Here is a 22,485-nt window from a genome sequence, read left to right as displayed (position 1 = left end):
GGAGCGGCCTGCACGTATTGCACTGTGTGAATTATATAAATTATTACCAACTCACGGTCTGAGTTACTGGCGATTCAAGAGATATCCATTTTTTTATGGCACATTGGAGAAGCCAATGTGAGGTTTCTTCTTCCTCAGCTTGTCACAACTCTGTCAAATGCGATCGAGTTAAAAAAGTCAGAATTTGACCAAATCTGTTTTATTCGTTTGTTAATATACCTCAGCTATTGACAAATCTTAAATTAGAATTTTATTTGAGGTTAAAATGACCGCGACAGGTCGTGTCCAACGATGCTTTCAGTCTGTACATGTGATAAATAATTAAATCCGCACAATTGACGCCTCTTCTTCTTCATGCAATAACAACTTCTAGCTTCCAGATCGTACATCCAATCATCTTGAAATTTTGCATACTTGTTACCCTTCATGACTTCTACTATAGTTTGAAGTGTCACGTCGATCAATAAAGCGATTCAAGAGATATCCATTTTAAAAAATATTTTCGTTTAATTAACGATATCTGCCACACCACGTGATCTATCGCAAATTCCAAAAGGACATTTTAGTAGACTGACATGCGGAACAGATCTGTGAAGTTTCCCCTCGATTGGATCAAAAATGAGGGAGGGGCTCGGTTTTAAAGGTTCATGCTTAAAAACGTCATAACTCTGAAACCATGTGACGCATGACGTCATGCTCGCTGACGTTTTTGTTCGTCATGGGTATGCGATTCTGCCTGCAAAGTTTGGCCTCGATCTGTTCAGCCGTTGCAGAGAAAAAGGGGTTTTCGTGTTTTCACGAAAAACAATATGGCGGCCGAACCACGTGACCTGTGACGTCCTAATTACCATTAAAATTCTACAGACCGAGTCCCTCCTATGGTGAAAATAATTTGATCTCAATCGGTCCTATTATTGCAGAGAAAATCTTTTTTAAAGGAAATTAAAACTTAAAATGGCACTGAGTTAAGGATCATCAGAATTATCAGAATTCCCAAAGTTCAAAGTGCCATAACTTTGTCAAAAATGATCGAAACGTCGTGAAGTTCGAACTTGATCTGTAACTTATCATGAGGAAACCATGTGCCAAGTTTGAAATCATTAGCATTAAGCGTTTAGAAAAAAAGTCCGGAAAACTGTTCTTTGCGTGACGGACTGACGGACTGACGGACTGACAGACTGACGGACGGAGGGACGGCGTGCAAACCTATAGTCCCCTCCGGTGTCCACCGGTAGGGGACTAATAACCAATTGCTTTAGAAACACCTGCAGGAACAAAGGAAAACACAATCGCTCGTACACTGAGGTTAAAAAGTTAAAAATATGCTGTACCTCCTTCCTGGTCAAGTACTTCTTGAAGTCATACGTTCCAGGTGTGCCCACCCAAGCGCGTCAAAGCGTCAGTTAAATATATATTTGAAGTGTCAGATATCACCGTTTATTATAACACAGAGTCTGCAGCAGATCAATTTAATTGCTGTATGAACAATTGTTCGGAGCGGAATCCATTTATAACCTGGGGACTCACTGTATTTTGTTGGAAACTTAATTTTGTCAGGACCAGACAAGTATGAAAAGCTTCAATTTTTATCCGCCAGTCGCTTATCAAATGAGCACACAGTAGCTCACAGTTCGTTTAAAAATGACAGGATGCTGTACCGTTCGATACGGTACACCAATCAATTGGAGAAGCGATTTCAAATGTATCAATTCACAGCCACTCAATAACATCTATCCGTTAATCACGGGCATGGTACCGATCCGGCACAGTATCCATTTCATGTCTGCATAATGCACTATGACGTCCTATTGTTTTACCTCACTCTTACGCTAAAACATGCAATAAAAGAAATAACTATTTCTAAGCTATACATTCCCCGAGAAGCCATCTACGCAACAATATATACAGCGCAGTATTCAGTGTGTATATACAGTATTGTATACTCTGTACATATAAATTACTATGTACATATCCATTACTGTGCAACATAAAGTACTGCATACATATATACTTTACTGTGTAATATAGAGCACTGTAGACTGTGTGTGTGTGTGTGTGTGTGTGTGTGTGTGTGTGTGTGTGTGTGTGTGTGTGTGTGTGTGTGTGTGTCTGTGTCTGTGTGTGTATGTATATGTATGTATATATATATATATATATATATATATATATATATATATATATATATATATATATGTATATATGTATATATATATATATATATATATATATATATATATATATATATATATATATATATATATATATATATATATATATATACAGTATATATATGTGATATATAGATATAGATAGATATATATACAGTGTATATATAAGCAATATGTATATATAAGCAATATGTGTATATATATATATATATATACAGTTTATATATTTTATATATGAGCAATATACTGTACATATATATATATATATATATATATATATATATATATATATATATATATATATATATATATATATATATATATATATATATATATATATATATATATAGTAATGTTCTGTGTACATATACAACAGTACTGTTTAATATTTTGTACTGTACTGTTTATTTAGGCCCACTATACATACTGTGTGATGTGTACATAAAAGTATTGTATAAATGTTAAAGTGATATTTTAGCTCCATGATAATTACTTGCAGCCTCGTGGTCATAAGACCTTGTTCCAGTGAAAGTTGATTAAAGTTACAGAACAGTAATTTGAATTAAAAAAACAGGGTGTTTTGGTAATTCAGTTCTCCTGTTAAGGTTGGTTTGATTGAAGAACCAGCAACGTATGTATGAGGAGACGATCATGGAGGGCGAAGGTCGGCGATGGAAAGCCACTGAATGCTAACTTGGCTTTGCGAATGCAAGCTGCGCATACACGGTGCTGGCGGCGATGTGATGATACTGGTTGTGAGCAGAAGGAAGGTCCAGGTCTGCGTAGTGCAACTCCGTCTGCGCACAATAGGATGACACGGAGTCAAGTCGGTCGGTATTTGGGATCGGGAAGACTACACCATCAAGTTTTGATCTCCGGCGGATGAGTGAGAGGTGATAGAGGATGCCCATAGAGGTCACCTGTTATGCCCCAGCCGTATAACGAGACAAGCTTTGAGGGAGAAACAAGTGTCACCGTTTCCATTGGATATGAAGCTATATCCTGGTATGTTCAGTGTATGACAGCAAATCTGTTGAACAAAGCTTGTACAAAAAGCCACACATCTCACCGGCCCCGAGTACTCCGCAGTCTGCTCTTTGCTTGCCTCATGCTCATGTTCTGTGTCGGCCTGGACTCGGGGAGCTTCACTTTGTCTCATTTCTGTAACACAAATAAAGCACACGGTTTCCACACTGAATATACAAATGATGACATAATCTCTACAATGGAGATGAACGAAGATGCTACAGAGAGAAAGGGTCATTTAGTACTAGGCTAAAGGCAAAACAGCTGGCTATCTCAGTGGGGTGAAGGTCAGCCATCAATTGAGTCATCGGTTCAATATCTGCGAGAGTTGATTTCTCCTTACAACTGCCATCATGTCACGGTGTAAAGGTTACTCAGTCGTTCAATGCGGTATCGTGTTGTAATCTAATGTTTGGCACAACGAATGTTTGTTGTTACCTCCGCCACCGAAGGTGGATGGAGGTTATGTTTTCACCCCTATCTGTCTGTTTGTTTGTGAACAAAATATTTCAAAAATTTGTAGACGGATTCGGACGAAATTTGGCAGGGATGTAGCGTATGTGACAAGGACAAAATGATTAGATTTTGGTGAAGATCTGGATTCGAATCCGGCTACTAGAATTTTAAGTGATTTTAAGAGATAGGGATATCTCAAAAGCAGGATATCTCAAAAAGGTATGGATGGGTTTGGACGAAAGTTGGTGGACCGGTTGGGTGTGAGACAAGGAAGAATCGATTCAATTTTGGTGAAGATCTGAATATGGATTCGGATATGAGGATTATTTAATTTTTTAAGTGATTCTTCACCATCGAGTGATAGGGCTAAAACCAACATATACAGTCAGCTGAAAAAGTAAGTACACCCCATGTAAAGTTTTGACTTTTTCAACATATTTCAACATACAGCTGTTTGATCTTCATTTCAACAATATTGATAGACTAGCCGAAACCCGTGGAACATCCACGGAAGGGAGGATGCGGTGTATGGATAGATTGTACCATTATGGATGGCATAGGGGATTTGCTTGTCCGAGTAAGAGTTAGGAAGAAAGATGAGAATGAAGAGTGCATATATGAACAACGATCGCCGACACCGGCACAAATGCATGCTCTGGATTGTCCACTCAGTGGACGGCTTGCTTTCGCCTTCGCCTGTCTAATCAGCGGACGGCTTGCTTTGCCTTCGCCCAGCAGACGCCAATACGATGGCGTCATAAGATGGCGTCGTATCGGCAGTTCATCGGATGCTTTTGGGCCCCAACGTCGGCTAATTCAGATTTTTCGAGTGTGGCTGCATGTGATAAACAAAGAGTGCAGTTCGTAAATCCATTAGTGCCGTGGGCATCAGGTCACTGGGTGCGGCGTAAAAAGGATAACAAAGTCGAGTCCTTACGCTATTATTATACAGATAAAGGTGATATAATATAACAAATATCATGAAACATTTACATTTTGTAGTCCATTGTATCATTTAAATAAACATAAATGGAAATTTTGCATGTGGAAAAAGTAAGTACACCCCTACATTTATCACTACTTCAAATACCTAAAATTAGAATTAGGTGCACCAGCTCAGGTGCAAATGATTAGAACATCGTTAGAGAGGATCTTGGAGGAATCTGTCTTATTTAAACTTCAGACATTTAGTTTGGTTTGCTCTTTGTTGTTGAAGTGTGCGGCGTCACCATGCCCAGATCAAAAGAGCTCTCTGAGGCCTAAAGAAAGAAGGTTATAGATGCCTACGAGTCTGGGAGGGGATTTAAAAAGGTCTCCAAACAATTTGAAATCAATCATTCGACTGTCCGGAAGATCATCTACAAGCGGAGAAGATTCCAAACAACTGCCAACTTGTTCAGGCCAGGCCTCCCAGCAAGTTCAGCCCGAGAGCAGACCGCAAGATGCTGAAAGAAGTTTCTAAGAACCCCAGAATGTCATCACAGGACCTACACATAGCTCTTGCCGCTGTTGATGTCAAAGTGCACGAGTCTACCATTAGAAAGAGGCTGCACAAATTTGATCTACATGGGAGGTGTGCCAGGAGGAAACCTTTGCTGTCCAGAAAGAACATCAGGGCAAGACTAAATTGTGCCAATGAACACCGAGGCAAAGACCAGCACTTCTGGAACAAAGTGCTCTGGACAGATGAGTCAAAGGTAGAGCTATTTGGCCACAGTACCAGAAGACATGTTTGGCAAAAACCAAAGACAGAATTTGACCACAAGAACCTGATACCAACTGTAAAGCATGGTGGTGGAAATATTATGGTTTGGGGCAGCTTTGCTGCATCAGGGCCGGGGCAGCTCACCATTATAGAATCCACTATGAATTCTTCATTGTACCAGAGGGTGCTTGAGGATAATGTGAGGCCATCTGCCGGAAAGTTGAAGCTCAACCGAAGGTGGACCTTGCAACATGACAATGACCCGAAACATACCAGTAAATCCACCAAGGAATGGCTGAAAAGAAAGAAATGGAGGGTTCTGGAATGGCCAAGTCAAAGCCCGAATCTAAATCCCATCGAGATGTTGTGGGGAGATTTGAAACGAGCTGTGCATGCAAGAAACCCCTCAAACATGGCACAGCTGAAAGAATTCTGCATGGAGGAGTGGGCAAAAATTTCTCCCAGTCGATGTCAGAGAATAGTAGACAGTTATAATAAACGCCTACTTGAGGTTGTTTCTGCCAAAGGGGGCAATACCATATATTAGAGCCAAGGGTGTACTTACTTTTTCCACATGCGAAATTTGCATTTATGTTTATTTAAATTATACAATGGACTACAAAATGTAAATGTTTCATGATATTTGTTTTATTATATCACCTTTATCTATCGATATTGTTGAAATGAAGATCAAATAGCTGTATGTTGAAATATGTTGAAAAAGTCAAAACTTTACATGGGGTGTACTTACTTTTCACGTGACTGTAGTAGCAGGATATCTCAAAAATATATGGACGGGTTTGGACGAAAGTTGGTGGACCGGTTGTGTGTGTGACCAGGAAGAATCGATTCAATTTTGGTGAAGATCTGAATATGGATTCGGATATGAGAATTATTTAATTCTTTAAGTGATTCTTCACCATGGAGTAATCTGGCTAAAACCAACATATAACAGGATATCTCAAAAAGGTATTTACGGGATTGGACGAAAGTTGGTGGACCGGTTGTGTGTGTGATAAGGAAGAATCGATTCAATTTTGGTGAAGATCCGGATCCGGATCCAGCTAGTATGATTTTAAGTGATTCTTCACCATTTGGAGATAGGGCCAAAAACGATATATCGCAGGATGTCTCATAAAGTTGTGGTCGGATGATTTTGATTGAATGTGATTCTGTATCGTGATTTTCTGGTCTACTCTGTGATACAAAACGTAAACTGTTCACCTGGCGGAGGAATGCTCTCTACTGAGTGCCGTTCTTGTTGTTTACAAGATTGCTGTGCACATCTGTAACATTGCTGTATTATAATTCAGTGTGTTTAATTCGGAACCAAGGTAAACCTCGTTTTCTCATCTGTCTGGAATGGCATGTGGTTGCAGCTCCTTTTTTCCATCTCAGAAGTCCGCCCAGGTCCGCCCAGGTCTCGAAGGATCTACCTCCGTTTCAGTAAGTTTCATGATTCATGGTCCAGTTTGTGACGTTTTCTTGTTCTCAAAGTTTTGTTCCGAGGGCTCTTTTGAGGATCGTCGCCGAGGCCTGGACAGCTTCTAACTGCAGTTCGTTTGTCGTAACATCCCCAGGGATTGTTTTTAAGAGACTGCAAGGTTCTTCATCATTCCCATTGCTCCAATTAATCACTGGTACAATTTTGTCACTCTTTGGCTTCCAGGATCTTTTTACTTCATTTTTGAAATCCTGGTATTTGGTCATTTTCTTGATTTCTGCATTGCTCAGACCAAAGTTTCTGGGCAATGACACCACAATTAGCAATGCCGTCTTTTCTTTTTTTGTACCTCAGCACTATATCCGGTCACAATGCTTTGGATTCCATGTTCAAGCTCAATGGGATCAGCAGGTCATACGTGAGCAATACATCCTTGTTTTCAATGCTCGCTGTTGGTTCATGTTTCCATGAGTTTTCTGGGACTAGGATATTGAATATTTTGCATATGTGCCAGTGGATTACTCCACATACTTTGTTGTGCCATTGTGTGTACAGCTGTTCTGACTTGAGTTTTTTTTTTATCGGAGGTGACTCGTGATTTCTGTTTCTACTTTGCAGAATCTACACTTGTCCAATTGACTCAGTCGCACCATTTTCTTAAAGCCATTGGTGTAGTGTCCTTGGTCTTGGGCATTTATAATGACTCGTTCTCCATCCTTGTTGAGCTGACCTCTTCTTGGCCATTCCAAGGAGCTTTCTTTGTCTACTCCCCAATCTGCCCAACTCTTTTTTATATTCCTGTTCTTTTGTCGTTTTCCAGTTGTCGGTGTGTACATTTGTTGATATTTACCCTCGCCAGAGGAGAGGGTATTGCATTTGAGTCCGTTTGTTTGTCTGTTTGTCCGCACAGAATAAATATGATTTTCTCTGCAACCGTTGGTCCGATTGACAGGAAATTTTCACCATAGGTGCAACTCCACCTGTATAATTTTTTAATAATTATGACGTCATAGGTCACGTGGTTCATCCGCCATCTTGGAAAAATCGAAAAACGTTGCACCTCTATATCACAGAAAGAGCTGAATAGAAAAAATTGAGACATAGCTCATTGCAAAGAACTTTCCATGGGGAATAAAATATGTTAATGATGATGTCATAGGTGCCTCCATTATGACGTCATAATTCGACAAGTACAAAACCTCATCCTATCAAGATGAAATTTATTGATCGTCATGTAGGCATAAATTGGTGTAGAAAAAAATAATTATGACGTCATCGGTCATGTGGTTCGCCCGCCACCTTGGAAAAACCAAAAAACTTTGCACCTCTATATCTCTGAAAGCGCTGAATAGAAAAAATTGAGACATGGCTCATTGTAAAGAACTCTCCATGTGGAATTAAATATGTTAATGATGTCATAGGTGCCTCCATTATGACGTCATAATTCGACAAGTACAAAACTTCATCCGATTAACATGAAATTTCTTGAGCGTCATGTCGGCATAAATTGGTGGAGAAAAAATAATAATAATGATGACGTCATCGATCACGTGTTTCGGCCGCCATATTTGTTTTAACAAAAAAGCCTTAAAATCCACTGAAAATACATCCTGGCGAGGGTTTGCAATCTCTGATTGCTCTTGTTCTTGTTTGTTTTGTTTTTCTTTTTGTCTTTTTTGCAATCGTTTTTTGCAATGTATTCATTGCTGTTTCAGTTTCATGTGTGCCGCGGTCTATTTGCACCTGTGTTTGGACATTTTTTACAAGGTAGATTAGGGATACCTGTTCTGGTTTACTGTCTTCGTGTTTGTGTACAAATTGGATTCGGTAGTCTGTTGTACTTTTCATGTATTCAGCCAATCCTGCAGTTGTCATTCTGTGCACTTGGTTGAGCTCCATCAGGCTGCTACCTCCATTGGTTTTTGTGGAACATTTTGTGGATGGTGAAGAGTTTCCTCATTTTCATATCGAGTTTATCGATTTCCGGTTGTGGCCACTTTATTATTCCGCGAATGTATTGGAACACTGGTACTGCTACTTGCTTTATCACTTTGATTTTGTTTCTCGGGGAGAGGTATGTTTACAGGATCATCCTTGTTCTACACAGGTATTGTTTTCCATTTGTGTTGGTCTACTTTGTACGAATGTGCTCTTGGCACACTTATGTAGGCCAAATTCCATTTGAATGTCATCGGAGCACTGCTTCACCAATGTTCAGTTGTTCTATCATTTTTTTGTCGTTTGGTGTGAAGAGCTTTAAACATTCAACAGTAGATGTCTTCCCTTTCCTGTTTCTTTGCATGTTATTGTATTCAATGTCAGGGTGTATCCATGTCCTTACTCATTAATGAGGTTGCTCAGTGGATACAGAGCCAGGCAAAACAGAAGGTGCGAAAAGCTATCACCCTGGAAGATCCTATGATGTATCTTCACTCCTGGTATTTAGATCTTTCCTTCCGAATGCTGAAATATCAATTATGTATTCCAGAGCGCCATTGCTTCCTCAATTAGTTTGATTATTTCATGTTGATCTTGTACACTTTCATGCATTTTATCATCCATGAATGTGGGACACTATCAAAAGCTTTTTTTGTAGTCTATCCAGGCTGTGGACAATTTGGTTCTTATAGTTTTACAGTTTTTGAGTATGGCCTTGTTTCGTAGTAGGTGCTCTATTGTTCTGTTGCAATATATTTTACATCCCTTCTGTTCTGCCACTAGTCCACCTCGTTGTGCAAGGTGGTGGTACATCATATCTGTGATGATTCCCGTCAGGAGTTTGTACGTTGTTGGTAGACATATTACACTTGTCAACAAAATTTTAAAAGTTTTATGGTTCTCGTATATTTTGAAGTGATTCCAGCCAACATGAAGCTGTAGATTTCGATTATGATATCCAATTTTCACTAGCACATCCAGTTTTTGAGAACCAGTATACCATAGGAATATCAGCCACAGCCGAAATTCGGGTCAAATTCGTCTTGTACTCACGAATCAGGACTTTGTAACGAGACTATCTGAGCTGGAAAGCGTTGCTTGGGATAGCTTTGTGGCTCTTGCTGACAATTACCTTGGAAATTTTCGAGCACCAAATTATGAAGAGCTTGTGGACAAGATGTTGAAGAGTTACCAGGGGCTCGGTGCTCGAATGTCACTCAAGATACATTTCTTCCATTCTCATCTGGACTTCTTTCCACAAAATCTTGGCGATGTCAGTGATGAACATGGAGAAAGGTTTCACCAGGAAATTGCCATCATGGAGACTCGATATCAAGGCCGATTCAATCCAAACATGATGGGCGACTACTGTTGGACTTTACAGCGTGAAAGTGATTGCTCCTACAAACGCAAAAGTAAAGTTCAGAAGCACTTTTAATGTGATGTAAATAAAAACTTAAAGTTCATATTATTTTTTGTGATATTTTATAAAGTTCATATTTTTTGTGACATTTTATAAAGTTCATATTATTTTTGGAGATTTACATTTTTTTATGTGATGTAAATAAAAACTTTAAGTTCATATTATATTTTGTGATATTTTATAAAGTTCATATCTTATTTTTGGAGATTTACATTTTTTATGTGATGTAAATAAAAACTTTAAGTTCATATTATTTTTTGTGATGTTTTATAAAGTTCATATTATTTTTTGTGACAACAAATGGACTTATTGAGACTTAATCAAGAAATTCGCATGCTCTAAATATTTTTTCCCCACTTATGATGTACTACATCAAGGTTACGTGATAGCGAAATTTTAAGGTCAGATTCGGATTCGTGGGCACCAAATTAGTTAGAAACCGTTGAAAATAAGTCAGAACCAATTTGGCTGTTGACCAGTGTTATTGGTCTGCACTTGTGAGGTAGTTGGGTTTTTTCAACGTTTGAGATGAGGCAAGTGTTACCTTCTGTGAGCCACTCATCCATTACCTTTCCCTCTTGGATAAGTTTGTTGAATGCTCAGGTATAGTGATTATGTAGAGCGTATAGTTGATTTAGCCAGGAGTTTAGAATTCAACCCAGGCCAGGGTTTTAAAGTTTGACAAATTTGTAAGTTTTTTTTAAATTAAAATAATTTTTAAAATAAAAATTCTTCATCAATTATCACTGGGTGCATTTCCCTTAAATGTTGCTTTTTCTTCTTTAAGTTTCAAATCCATACTGCCGTCTTGTTCTGTTCTTTTGGATCTTGACAAAATCCTTTCCAGAAATCTTCTGGTTTATCTTTTTATCAAAATAACATGAGGAATTGCAAGGCCTTTAAACACATCACACAAACTTTAAACATTTTCATTTGAATCTTCTGCAGCTAGGTCATGAACGATACAACCCGCTGATAAGTAAAGCGGGCTATACTGTGATATAACTTTGTGATAAAGAGAGCTCCAAAGTTCAGGTTCCCATATAGAAGAAGACCATTCCTTTGGCATCTTCAGATGCATTGGGCTGACGAAGCAGTTTCACAGCGATTGGTCACAATCCTGGATGGGTCTCGAATGGCTCATTCTTTCATCCCAGTAAGCTGGAACTCGTTTTTTCCGACCTCAGATGGATGACAGGCTGAGTCAACCCACCTGGTGTTAATTCAATTGCATGACAAGGGCTTGAACTCAGGACCCTGAGATCTCAAGCCAGCCACCTTAACCGTTAAGCCAACACCAGGCTTAGGTTCCCATATCGAGTCCCATTCAAATCCCACCGAACAAAGATCAGTATCAGACATGAAAAGAACCGCCATTAACATCAAGCGTTTGTCAAATTTGAAATGTTACTGCAGTGCACTCAACTCAATTAGGTCCTCTATGTTTGTTAGGGTTCTTCTTCTGTCGTATGGAGCACAAGACTGCAGGTATCATCATTTGCTCGGGCCCAGCTGTATCACTGATACATTGTCCCCCTGTAAGTTGGAATTTGGCAGGCAGGGTAGCTGGCCTACTGGGTAGAGATAGCTGGCCTACTGGTTAGAGTTAGGGTTAGTTTATAAGAGACAACTCAAGGAAGCATGTGTCTGTGCATGTCGTGTTCCAACAGAACAAGTGGAACTTACCTTTCTCAGCAGGTGATTTATTTTGAAAGTTTCCAATGAGCATGAGGCTGTTTGTTCGTGTGTGAATGAAGGAGTGTTGCTCCCCACAGCTTGCTCCACAGCTTCTTAGTTGTCTGCAGCAAGCAACACATCCAGTCAAATCCGTAACTGTTATTATTTTGCCGATGCATTCTGATTGGTCAATATCAATATCCGCCAGGCCGGATGTTTACAACAAGCTTCAGACACCCGCAGATGTCCTTGAGGGACAGTGTTTGTACATGTTGCTTTCGCTGCATCCATGGACATTATCCCAGATTTTATTTTATTTTATGAGAAATGTCAAAGACAGGTGAAACGGTTGACATCATACCTGCACTTACAATCGTGATGGGGTTTTGCTCCTGAAAGACAAAAAGTTTGTGTTTATGTCACAAAAATCACACTTCAATGTCAACATTTTTTAAGGTTATGATTATCCCTGATAGAAGGATAGTGACGTTTCCTTCTACAGGTGTCCCAAAAATCACCACAGAACGTGAAATATTTGTATTCCACCGCCGACGAAATCGCCAAAGACATTATATTTTCAGGTTGTCTGTGCAGCTGTCTGTCCGTCTGTGCGTCTGCCCGTGATAGTTTTCGTTCCCGCGATACCTTGAGAATGGCCGAAGGGATCCAAGTCGAATTTGATACAGGTATGTATAATGAGGTAAAGATTAAGTGATTCGATTTTGTAGTCATGAGGTCAAAGGTCAGAGGTCATATGAGGTGAAATTCCTGTTAACGCGATAACTTGTGAACCAATGAGGGGATTTTGATCAAAGTTGTTACAAATTATGATGCAAAGAAGAACTGATTTGATTTTGGGGTCAAGAGCTTAAATGTCAGAGTATGTAATAGGTTACGCCACAGCGATAACTTAAGAACAGCTAAAGGGAACTAAGTCAAACTTGGTACAGGTATGTATAATGACGCAAAGATTAACTGATTAGATTATGGGGTCAAGAGGTCAAAGGTCCCATTATGTAAAAAATATGTTACGTGCTAACTTGTGAACCAGTGATGGGATTTTGACCAAACTTGGTATAAGTATGTATTACTAGCCGAAAGCACCCGGCGTTGCCCGGGTTCTTTTTGAATGAATTTACAACTATAATTCAGCTTTTACTCGTGGCCGTAGAAGATTGACTACTAAAATTCAGCTCAGCTTTTAATTGCGAAATGAGCCCAACCCGGCCGAGGTGGGCCTCCCCCGGCCTCGCCACCTAGCCTATAACCTTCCCGGGGCAAGTCCCGACATTTTTGGTTCTTTTTTAATGAATTTACTACTATAATTCAGCTTTTATTCGTGGCCGTAGAAGATTGACTACTATAATTCAGCTCAGCTTTTAATTGCGAAATGGGCCCGGCCCGGCTGAGGTGAGCCTCGACCAGCCTCGCCACCTAGCCTATACCCTTCCCGGGGCCGTCCCGACATTTTTAGTTCTTTTTGAATCAATTTACTACTATAATTCAGCTTTTACTCGCGGCCGTAGAAGATTGACTACTATAATTCAGCTCAGCTTTTAATTGCGAAATGGGCCCAGCCCGGCCGAGGTGGCCTCGACCGGCCTCGCCACCTTGCCAATAACCTTCCCGGGGCCCGTCCCGACATTTTTGTTCTTTTTGAATGAATTTACTACTATAATTCAGCTTTTACCCCGCGGCCGTAGAAGATTGACTACTATAATTCAGCTCAGCTTTTAATTGCGAAATGGGCCCAGCCCGGCCGAGGTGGCCTCGACCGGCCTCGCCACCTAGCCTATAACCTTCCCGGGGCCCGTCCCGACATTTTTTGTTTTAGAGGTTTCCTTCTATCTTTCAGCGTTCAGAAGATTAGTGCGTGCAGACATACAAACAAACAAACAAACAAAAACTTTCTTTTATATATATATATAGAAGAAGAAGAAGAAGAAGATGATGATGATGAAAAGATGAACTGATTAGATTTCGGCATCAAATGTCAAAGGTCACAGGTCAGAAGTCATGTCTGGTACAAATGTGATATTTGAGAACAGCTGAGGGATTTAATCAAACTTAATACAACGATGTGTAATGATGTAATAATGTGGGCAGAGGCATATCGTTCGACGTCGCCGACCCTCTCTATTTGCCCCTTAAAGCAAAATTGCATTTCAAAATATTTCAATGCAAAACATTTTGCTCAAATAAGGAATGAATGTAGTTGGAAAGACCTTTTAGTCCAATATCCCAAATAAGCCCTTAGTCCGGAGTACCTGGCCAAATTCTGAAACGAAATGTGCAGGGAGAGTTTTGGGTTTCCTCACTCTCACTTGCGAAGAGTTCGTCCTTAAGAATGGAATAATTCTGCCAGAATTACGGATGGGATTATTCCTACCAAAATTACACAAGGAATTATTCCATCAGATTTACAGTTGGCATAATGCACCCAGAATTGGAAACCCATTAATTCCCCTAGAATTGGTGTATTTTAGTACGACGTGCAACACCCCAACCCCACTGGGAGTGGTGTGATGCCATACATATTTTTTTCACTGACATCATTGTTTGAGTGTCCTCTCTGAGTCTGGGAGGTCAGAGGTTCCAACAATGGCCGAGTCATACCAAAGACGGAAAAACGGTACGTGCTTCTTCTTTGCTTGACACAACACTTAGAGGATATAGCACAGGCAAACCACCATCAGTTGGCAAACATTGTGCATGCTTAATGGATCTAATAGCCTCCTCCTGGATTGAAGTTCCTTGAAAGTTCCTTCCATATTGTCACAGAGGGAATTTGGGGTCCAACCACCACCCTGAACAACTGGGACTAGGAAATTTTTAATCATCTAAAACCTCCATGTGTACACCCCACCAGATTTCATTTAATTGGTTCAGAGTGCAAAGTCAAACAAACACAAGCAAACACTTCTCAAATTACAGTATGGATTGTAACACTGTGGGTTTATTATCACTTTAACACCCACAGAAGGATCCATGAATGGGGATATCCCGTGTATGATCAGATCAGAGTCCCCTCATGCAAGATAATGATAAAGGTGAAAGGTGAAAGGTGAAAAACCTGACTGGTCTTCGATACGAACATCCAAAGTATTCACCATATAATTATTTACTCATTTGAAAAAGCACTTTTGATTCTCACTACCCCATTTGATAGCCTGAAAAACCCACAATAAACCCCCTCTGCTCCTACACTCACATTACACACACACACCAACCTATGACTCATAAAACAAGCATACCTGGCTGTGTGCGGTGATGCTTTCGCGAGTGCCGATAACAGACAACGTAGAGCAGGAATATGAGTGAGCTGAGTGCGCCGAGACAGCAAACTCCCAGAGCGAGCCAGAATACCTCTGCTGGGAGTATAGGTAATAAGAGAAGTGATTGTGATGATAAATCTATAAATAATCTAGATATAGTGGGGCAGGTATTTGTATGTCCACTCTATACCCATGGGTCGGACAACTGGTCTGACACCATCCATAATTGTAAGCTGAAAAAAACATCCATCCGCCATTTTGGTGCTATGGTAAGCCCAACACACCTTCAGAAGTGTCATCTTCACAATCGCCACGCCCTCCCTATAAGTTGTATGTTCAGTATAAAACAAGCAAAAGCGACTCTTAAAAGGATAATTAAATATCGAAAGTATGGAAGCCCATAGGCGTCATGGGCTTGGTTATGGCAACAGTATATATATAGGCCTCAGCCATTAGACTTCAGGCCTCCGGTGTATGGGCCAGAGCAATTGGTGTATGGGCCAGTGCAATTGGTGTGTGGGCCAGTGCAATTGGTGTGTGGGCCAGTGCAATTGGTGTGTGGGCCAGTGCAATTGGTGTATGGGCCAGTGCAATTGGTGTATGGGCCAATGCAATTGGTGTATGGGCCAGTGCCATTTGTGTATGGGCCAGTGCCATTGGTGTATGGGCCAGTGCAATTGGTGTATGGGCCAGTGCAATTGGTATATGGGCCAGTGCAATTGGTGTATGGGCCAGTGCAATTGGTGTATGGACCAGTGCAATTGGTGTATGGGCCAGTGCAATTGGTGTATGGGCCAGTGCAATTGGTGTATGGGCCAGTGCAATTGGTGTGTGGGCCAGTGCAATTGGTGTGTGGGCCAGTGCAATTGGTGTATGGGCCAGTGCAATTGGTGTATGGGCCAGTGCCATTTGTGTATGGGCCAGTGCCATTGGTGTATGGGCCAGTGCAATTGGTGTATGGGCCAGTGCAATTGGTATATGGGCCAGTGCAATTGGTGTATGGGCCAGTGCAATTGGTGTATGGGCCAGTGCAATTGGTGTATGGGCCAGTGCAATTGGTGTATGGGCCAGTGCCATTTGTGTATGGGCCAGTGCCATTTGTGTATGGGCCAGTGCCATTGGTGTATGGGCCAGTGCCATTGGTGTATGGGCCAGTGCCATTGGTGTATGGGCCAGTGCAATTGGTGTATGGGCCAGTGCAATTGGTGTATGGGCCAGTGCAATTGGAGTATGGGCCAGTGCAATTGGTGTATGGGCCAGTGCAATTGGTGTATGGGCCAGTGCCATTTGTGTATGGGCCAGTGCCATAGGTGTATGGGCCAGTGGAATTGGTGTATGGGCCAGTGCAATTGGTGTATGGGCCAGTGCAATTGGTGTATGGGCCAGTGCCATTTGTGTATGGGCCAGTGCCATTTGTGTATGGGCCAATGCCATTGGTGTATGGGCCAGTGCAATTGGAATATGGGCCAGTGCAATTGGAGTATGGGCCAGTGCAATTGGTGTATGGGCCAGTGCAATTGGTGTATGGGCCAGTGCCATTTGTGTATGGGCCAGTGCCATAGGTGTATGGGCCAGTGCAATTGGTGTATGGGCCAGTGCAATTGGTGTATGGGCCAGTGCAATTGGTGTATGGGCCAGTGCAATTGGTGTATGGGCCAGTGCAATTGCAGTATGGGCCAGTGCCATTTGTGTATGGGCCAGTGCCATTGGTGTATGGGCCAGTGCAATTGGTGTATGGGCCAGTGCAATTGGTGTATGGGCCAGTGCAATTGGTGTATGGGCCAGTGCAATTGGTGTATGGGCCATTGGTGTATGGGCCAGTGCAATTGGTGTATGGGCCAGTGCAATTGGTGTATGGGCCAGTGCAATTGGAGTATGGGCCAGTGCAATTGGTGTATGGGCCAGTGCAATTGGTGTATGGGCCAGTGCAATTGGTGTATGGGCCAGTGCAATTGGTGTATGGGCCAGTGCAATTGGAGTATGGGCCAGTGCAATTGGTGTATGGGCCAGTGCAATTGGTGTATGGACCAGTGCAATTGGTGTATGGGCCAGTGCAATTGGAGTATGGGCTAGTTCAATTGGAGTATGGGCCAGTGCAATTGGAGTATGGGCCAGTGCAATTGGTGTATGGACCAGTGCAATTGGTGTATGGGCCAGTTCAATTGGAGTATGGGCCTGTGCAATTGGTGTATGGGCCAGTGCAATTGGTGTATGGGCCAGTGCAATATTGGTGTATGGGCCAGTGCAATATTGGTGTATGGGCCAGTGCAATTGGAGTATGGGCCAGTGCAATTGGGGTATGGGCCAGTGCAATTGGGGTATGGGCCAGTGCAATTGGAATTATCTGGGCTATATAACCACAATATATTATATACTAGGCAATGTCGGGTCCCTCATCCCATCACACCCCCTGCCTCCTCCCACCCTCCTCCTCCCAACTCCCACCCGCCTCCTTCCCTCCCTCCTCCTACCTCCTCCACCCCCCATACAGACTCCTAACCCACCTCCTCCCCTTCCTCCTCCTGCCATCGCGATCCGGACTTGTCCCACCTCATCCTGACTCCTACACACCCCTTCCCCTCAATCCTCCCACCTTCACCTTCTACCCCACCTTTTTGCCTCCCCCCGCCCAACCCCTCACTCCTCCCAACTCCCCCACCCCTCCCTCCAAACTCCTAACCCACCTCTTCCCTTTCCTCCTCCTGTGATCCCTTCTCTCTGGCTTCCCACCCCTTACCCTCCCTCGTCCCACCATGTCTTCTCCCACCACCCATTACCCTCCCTCCTCCCATCATCTTCCTACCCCACCCCTCCCTCCCTCCTTCCACCCACTCTTCCCAGCGCCAGGTGGTTGCTCGTGTGTTTATACATTACGAATTTTGAGAAAATTACTTTAAAACCCATCGTAAGATGTATCATGGTAAAAAAAATGTGATCTTATTGAGTTTCGTGCAATTAACCTTGGGCGCTCAGAGTAGGCAGCTATTACCAAGCAGCTTGTGGAATGCTCACCAAGTGGCTTAAGCACTCAAGCAAGCATTCCAATGAAATGGTTGATAAAGAACGGCTAGCTTGGCAGGCGATTAGCAATGCATACAGCGAATATCAGGCATTCGATGATGAGCGCTTTATCATAATTATTTTCATTGCACTCAATGAAGTTACACTTTAGGCACATTCCTTAATCTTTTCTTCACTCAATATAATTCTGCGAACAGCAGAAAATGTTTAAGTTTAATGCTTTGGTAATTTGTAAATATGGAAAAGGAAGGATCACAGCCTTGCTTGCTTAAAGTAAATAAGTAAATACGCTTAGATTTTAAGAATTGGTAATTTCATTAAATTTTCAGATTTCACTCCAGATTTCGACAGTTACTTAGTCCACCAGCTCTGATCGTCAAATGTGAAGACAGATTTCGATTGGATACTTTATTCGGTCCGTGGGAGGTCATTGTGCAAAATCGCCAAGGCTTTTTGAGTAGGCTGAAACAAAATGACGGTTTAAGACCTCTGCGAGGTGAACGTGGGTTGACCAAGGGTAAGCCTGTTTTTTATTTTAATTTAATAAGCCCATTAATTATTTTCAAAAGGGATGTTGAATTTTACACAAATACCCAGTTTTCATTCATGCACTCCCTTGTAATTCCCAGAGTACACATGCAAAGTTTTGAGCCACTAGGTTTCATGGTTTTGGAGTTATGTAGGAGACTAATGCACGCATACACATACACACACACACACACACACACACACACACACACACACACACACACACACACACACACACACACACACACACACACACATTTATTATTATAGATGCACATAAACAGTAGATAGGTCTTTGCTGCATTTATATAACCAGGGTTATTTTTTTTTCAGGAGCGATTGAGGCAGCGCTCTGTTTCCTATACACCACCCAAATAAAGGGATGTGTCAGAAGACAGTGTGGCACGCTTGGAACAAAATCGCCCGTAGGGCAGGTACTCAGCTCATAATAATAATAATAATAATAATAATAATAATATTAACTACAATTAAATGGATACTTCCACAATGTATATTGGCATTCCCCTGAATTGTGCCAAGGTGGAATGCTCCTCAAAACAGCTTGAGAAACAAAATAAGTATTATTTTGTATTATAACAACGAGGCTGCCGCATGGGGACATTTTCTCGAATCTGTGTTGAATGACAAGCTGAGAAGGTCATTGCTGTGGCCAAAATAGCACTTTACACTCTTTACACCTTATATTCACATCAATCAAGGTTTGAGTTTAAAACGGTTCCACTCATTGATTCAAAGGGATTTTCGAATGACCTGACTAGACACAAATGCAGGTGTGGACAATGACAGCCAGATGTTGGAAAAGGATTAAAAGAAAGGGAAAAAGAGCTAAGTGGATCAGTAGAATCAAAGTGAACGTTCTAGTCGGCCAAATGTTGGTCATCTGTAGTCGCCCATCGGTAAACACTTCAATGACAGTACAAGTGCCAACCAAGTCTTGTGCAGCCTTTGAGATCAACACTCGTGTTAACTGTCGATTGCACACGGAATACTTGATGCTGCCACGCTATAGCTATTTCATCATCATCAATGTACAAGACCATTTACAAAACGTCAGTGCTGCTGAAACAGTCTCTTTGCAAGAAGTCGTACTGGGTAGTTTGCCTTTTGCTTCCAAGCAATCAGTCTGTGCAGGAATTTGTAACTCGTTAAGGGTGCCCACGATAACTAGTCTCTCCTCATCTTTCTCCTCCTCTTCCCTTTATAAGGGGTGAGGTCGGATGGCACCAAGCTCCTGCCCTGTCTTGACCACGTTACTCCTCCACTCCGCTCTCTCCTCAGCCAACTCTCTCCACTCTCCAACCACACTCACCTTACTGATATCACTCTTCACACAATCCTCCCATCTCAACCATGGTTCTCAACTTGTTCCTTCAATCCATCTACTACAACAACAACAACATGCATTTTAAGGCCATTTTCCCTGCTAGAGCGGGGGTTAGTCTTGCGGTCCCCATGACAATCTTCTCCATTTTGCCCTATTTTCTGCATCTCTCCTTGTTACCCCCCTTGCCCGCAATTCTTCTTCCACCATCTTTAGCCAAGTCTTTCTTGGTCTTCCCCGTCCTCTACTTCCTTTTACATTCATTTCCATCACTCTTCTCAACCAGTCACTTTCATCCTTCCTCAACACATGACCAAACCATCTCAACCTGTTCCTCTTCACAGCATCAATCACAGGCTCTATTCCCATCATCTTTCGCAATTCATCATTTGTCTTCCTCTCCCTCAACGATACTCCACACATCCACCGAACCATTCGCATTTCCACCCTTTCCAGCCTTCGTTGCTGCTCTACATTCATGACCCATGTCTTGCTCCCATAAATCATAACACTTCTCACACATGCAGCATACACCTTTCCCTTCAGCTTCAACGACACTCCCCTCCTCATCAGCACGTCACTCTGTTCCCGAAACTTCTTCCATGCACATCTCACTCCAGCAACAGTTGCCGAGTCTGATCCACCTTCTCCATTCAGCATGTCTCCGAGGTAGCAAAATGTTTTCACACCTTCCAGCTTCACGCCGTCTCCAAGATCCAACTCAACATTTCTTCCATCTGCAGCTCCCTCTGTGCACACCTTACATTTGAATGTAGCTGCCACACTGGTTAATGACCCTCTCAGACCACTACATTTTTGATGAACCCACTCAGCGCACATTGTACATTGAATGGAGTTCACTCCGACACCATTCCTGCACACAGCACATGGCCACTTCCCAGTTCTTTCCACCTCACCACATGCTTTACCACTTGCCATCACCTTCATCTTTCCTATATTCACCTTCAGACCTTTTGTCTCCATACATTCCTTCCACTTGTTCATCTTTTCCTTCAGTCCATCCATACTTTCCGCAATCAACACCAGATCATCTGCATACAACAACTCCCACGGTAAACCCTCCTTTACGTTCTGAGCCAGCACCTCCATCACAGCTACAAATAGTAGTGGACTTAGTACCGACCCCTGATGCACTCCCACCTTCACCTCAAACTCACCACTGTTCCCGTCCTTCGTCCTTGCAGCTGTGCGCGCTCTTTTGTACATTGCCATCACAACTCTGATCAACCATTCCTCCACATCTAACTTCCTCAATGCCCATGTCAATACTTTGCGTGGAACCCTATCGAATGCTTTCTCCAGATAAACAAACCCAAGAAACAACTTCTTCCTCTTCTCCATGTACTTTTCCTGCAACTGCTTCACAATAAAGAGCGCGTCTGTCGTTCCTCTTCCTGGCATAAATCCAAACTGCATTTCGTCAATCTTCACTTTCTTCCTTATCCTACTCTCCAACACCCTTTCCAATACCTTCATTCCATGCTCCAATAACTATCGCTCGGTACGAGCCACACTCCAGAGGGTCACCTTTCCCCTTGTATAGAGGGACAAGGGTACTCAGTTCCCAATCCACTGGAATGCGACCTTCTTTCACCACCAGATTACAGATCTCTGCCATTCTCTTCACACCCCAACTTCCTGCTGCCTTCAGCATATCTCCCACAACTCCCGTCAGCCCTCCCGCTTTTCTACTCTTCATTGTTTTTATCGCTTCCTCAACTTCCTTCTCAGTTATCTTCTTTGCCGGTCCTAAAACTGGGTTACTCTCTATGTTGAGATCCCATTCATTCTCTGTATTCAACAGCATTTCCATATATCTTTTCCATCTTCCTTTAATTCCATCTGCATCCACAACGATTTGTCCCACTTTATCCTTCAAGCAACTCACCCCCATCACATCACACCTCTCTTTCGCTATCTGCTTTGCAATCCTGAATACCGCTCTCTGACCCTCTTCCGAATCCAAGCGTTCTCCGAACATTTTCCTACATGCCTCCTGTGCCTTTGCTACCTCTTTCTTTGCAGCCTTATTGGCTGCCTTATAACTTTCATACTCTGCTTTTTCTGCTCCGTACCCTTCGCCTTCTGCCACTCCTTGAACTTCTTCCTCTTCTCGTCAATCCTCTTTCCAACTTCATCATCCCACCACCATGTTTCCGAGTGCCTCAGTGGTCCTTTTGTCCATCCACATACCTCACCAACGGCTCCCAACAGACTATCTTTCATTGACATCCAACCACGTTCAAGCTCAACCACATCATCCTCTACCCTACTCAGCCTCTCTTTTAATGCCTCCCTTATTGTCACCTCTTTCAACCTCCACACCTTCATTCTCGGTTGGTACTTCACCCGCCGAGCTCTCCTCGCACCTTTCACCCTTATGTCGCAGACAACCAAGTGGTGCTGTGAAACAGCCTCCTCCCCCGGGATCACCTTTGTGTCCCGAAGGTGCCCCCTATCT

The 22,485-nt window shown here is 42.3% G+C and overlaps 1 protein-coding gene across 5 annotated transcripts in view; it reads right to left on the bottom strand.

Moving 5' to 3' along the window:
- Positions 1–2,552: 2,552 nt before the first annotated feature.
- The window catches only part of LOC137432837 (uncharacterized), a 42,221-nt gene continuing 22,288 nt past the window's right edge, over positions 2,553–22,485 (bottom strand). For 2 of the 5 annotated variants that reach the window (XM_068125084.2, XM_078783678.1), the window contains exons 4-8: positions 15,092–15,208; positions 12,199–12,229; positions 11,847–11,959; positions 3,238–3,329; positions 2,561–2,965 (exon numbers count right to left, since the gene is read on the bottom strand). In XM_068125084.2, coding sequence (XP_067981185.2) covers positions 2,858–2,965; positions 3,238–3,329; positions 11,847–11,959; positions 12,199–12,229; positions 15,092–15,208 — 461 coding nt within the window. In that variant the 3' untranslated portion in view covers positions 2,561–2,857. Of the gene's footprint in view, positions 2,966–3,237; positions 3,330–11,846; positions 11,960–12,198; positions 12,230–15,091; positions 15,209–22,485 lie in introns of all 5 variants that reach the window. The other 3 variants (XM_068125083.2, XM_068125085.2, XM_068125082.2) reach the window with 3 other exon arrangements.

This window comes from Myxine glutinosa, chromosome 8 (genome assembly GCF_964187855.1).
Source record: "Myxine glutinosa chromosome 8, kmMyxGlut1.1, whole genome shotgun sequence".
Taxonomy (NCBI): domain Eukaryota; kingdom Metazoa; phylum Chordata; class Myxini; order Myxiniformes; family Myxinidae; genus Myxine; species Myxine glutinosa.
Note: the sequence above shows the minus strand (reverse complement) of the source record. Positions and strands in the feature narration are given on the sequence as shown.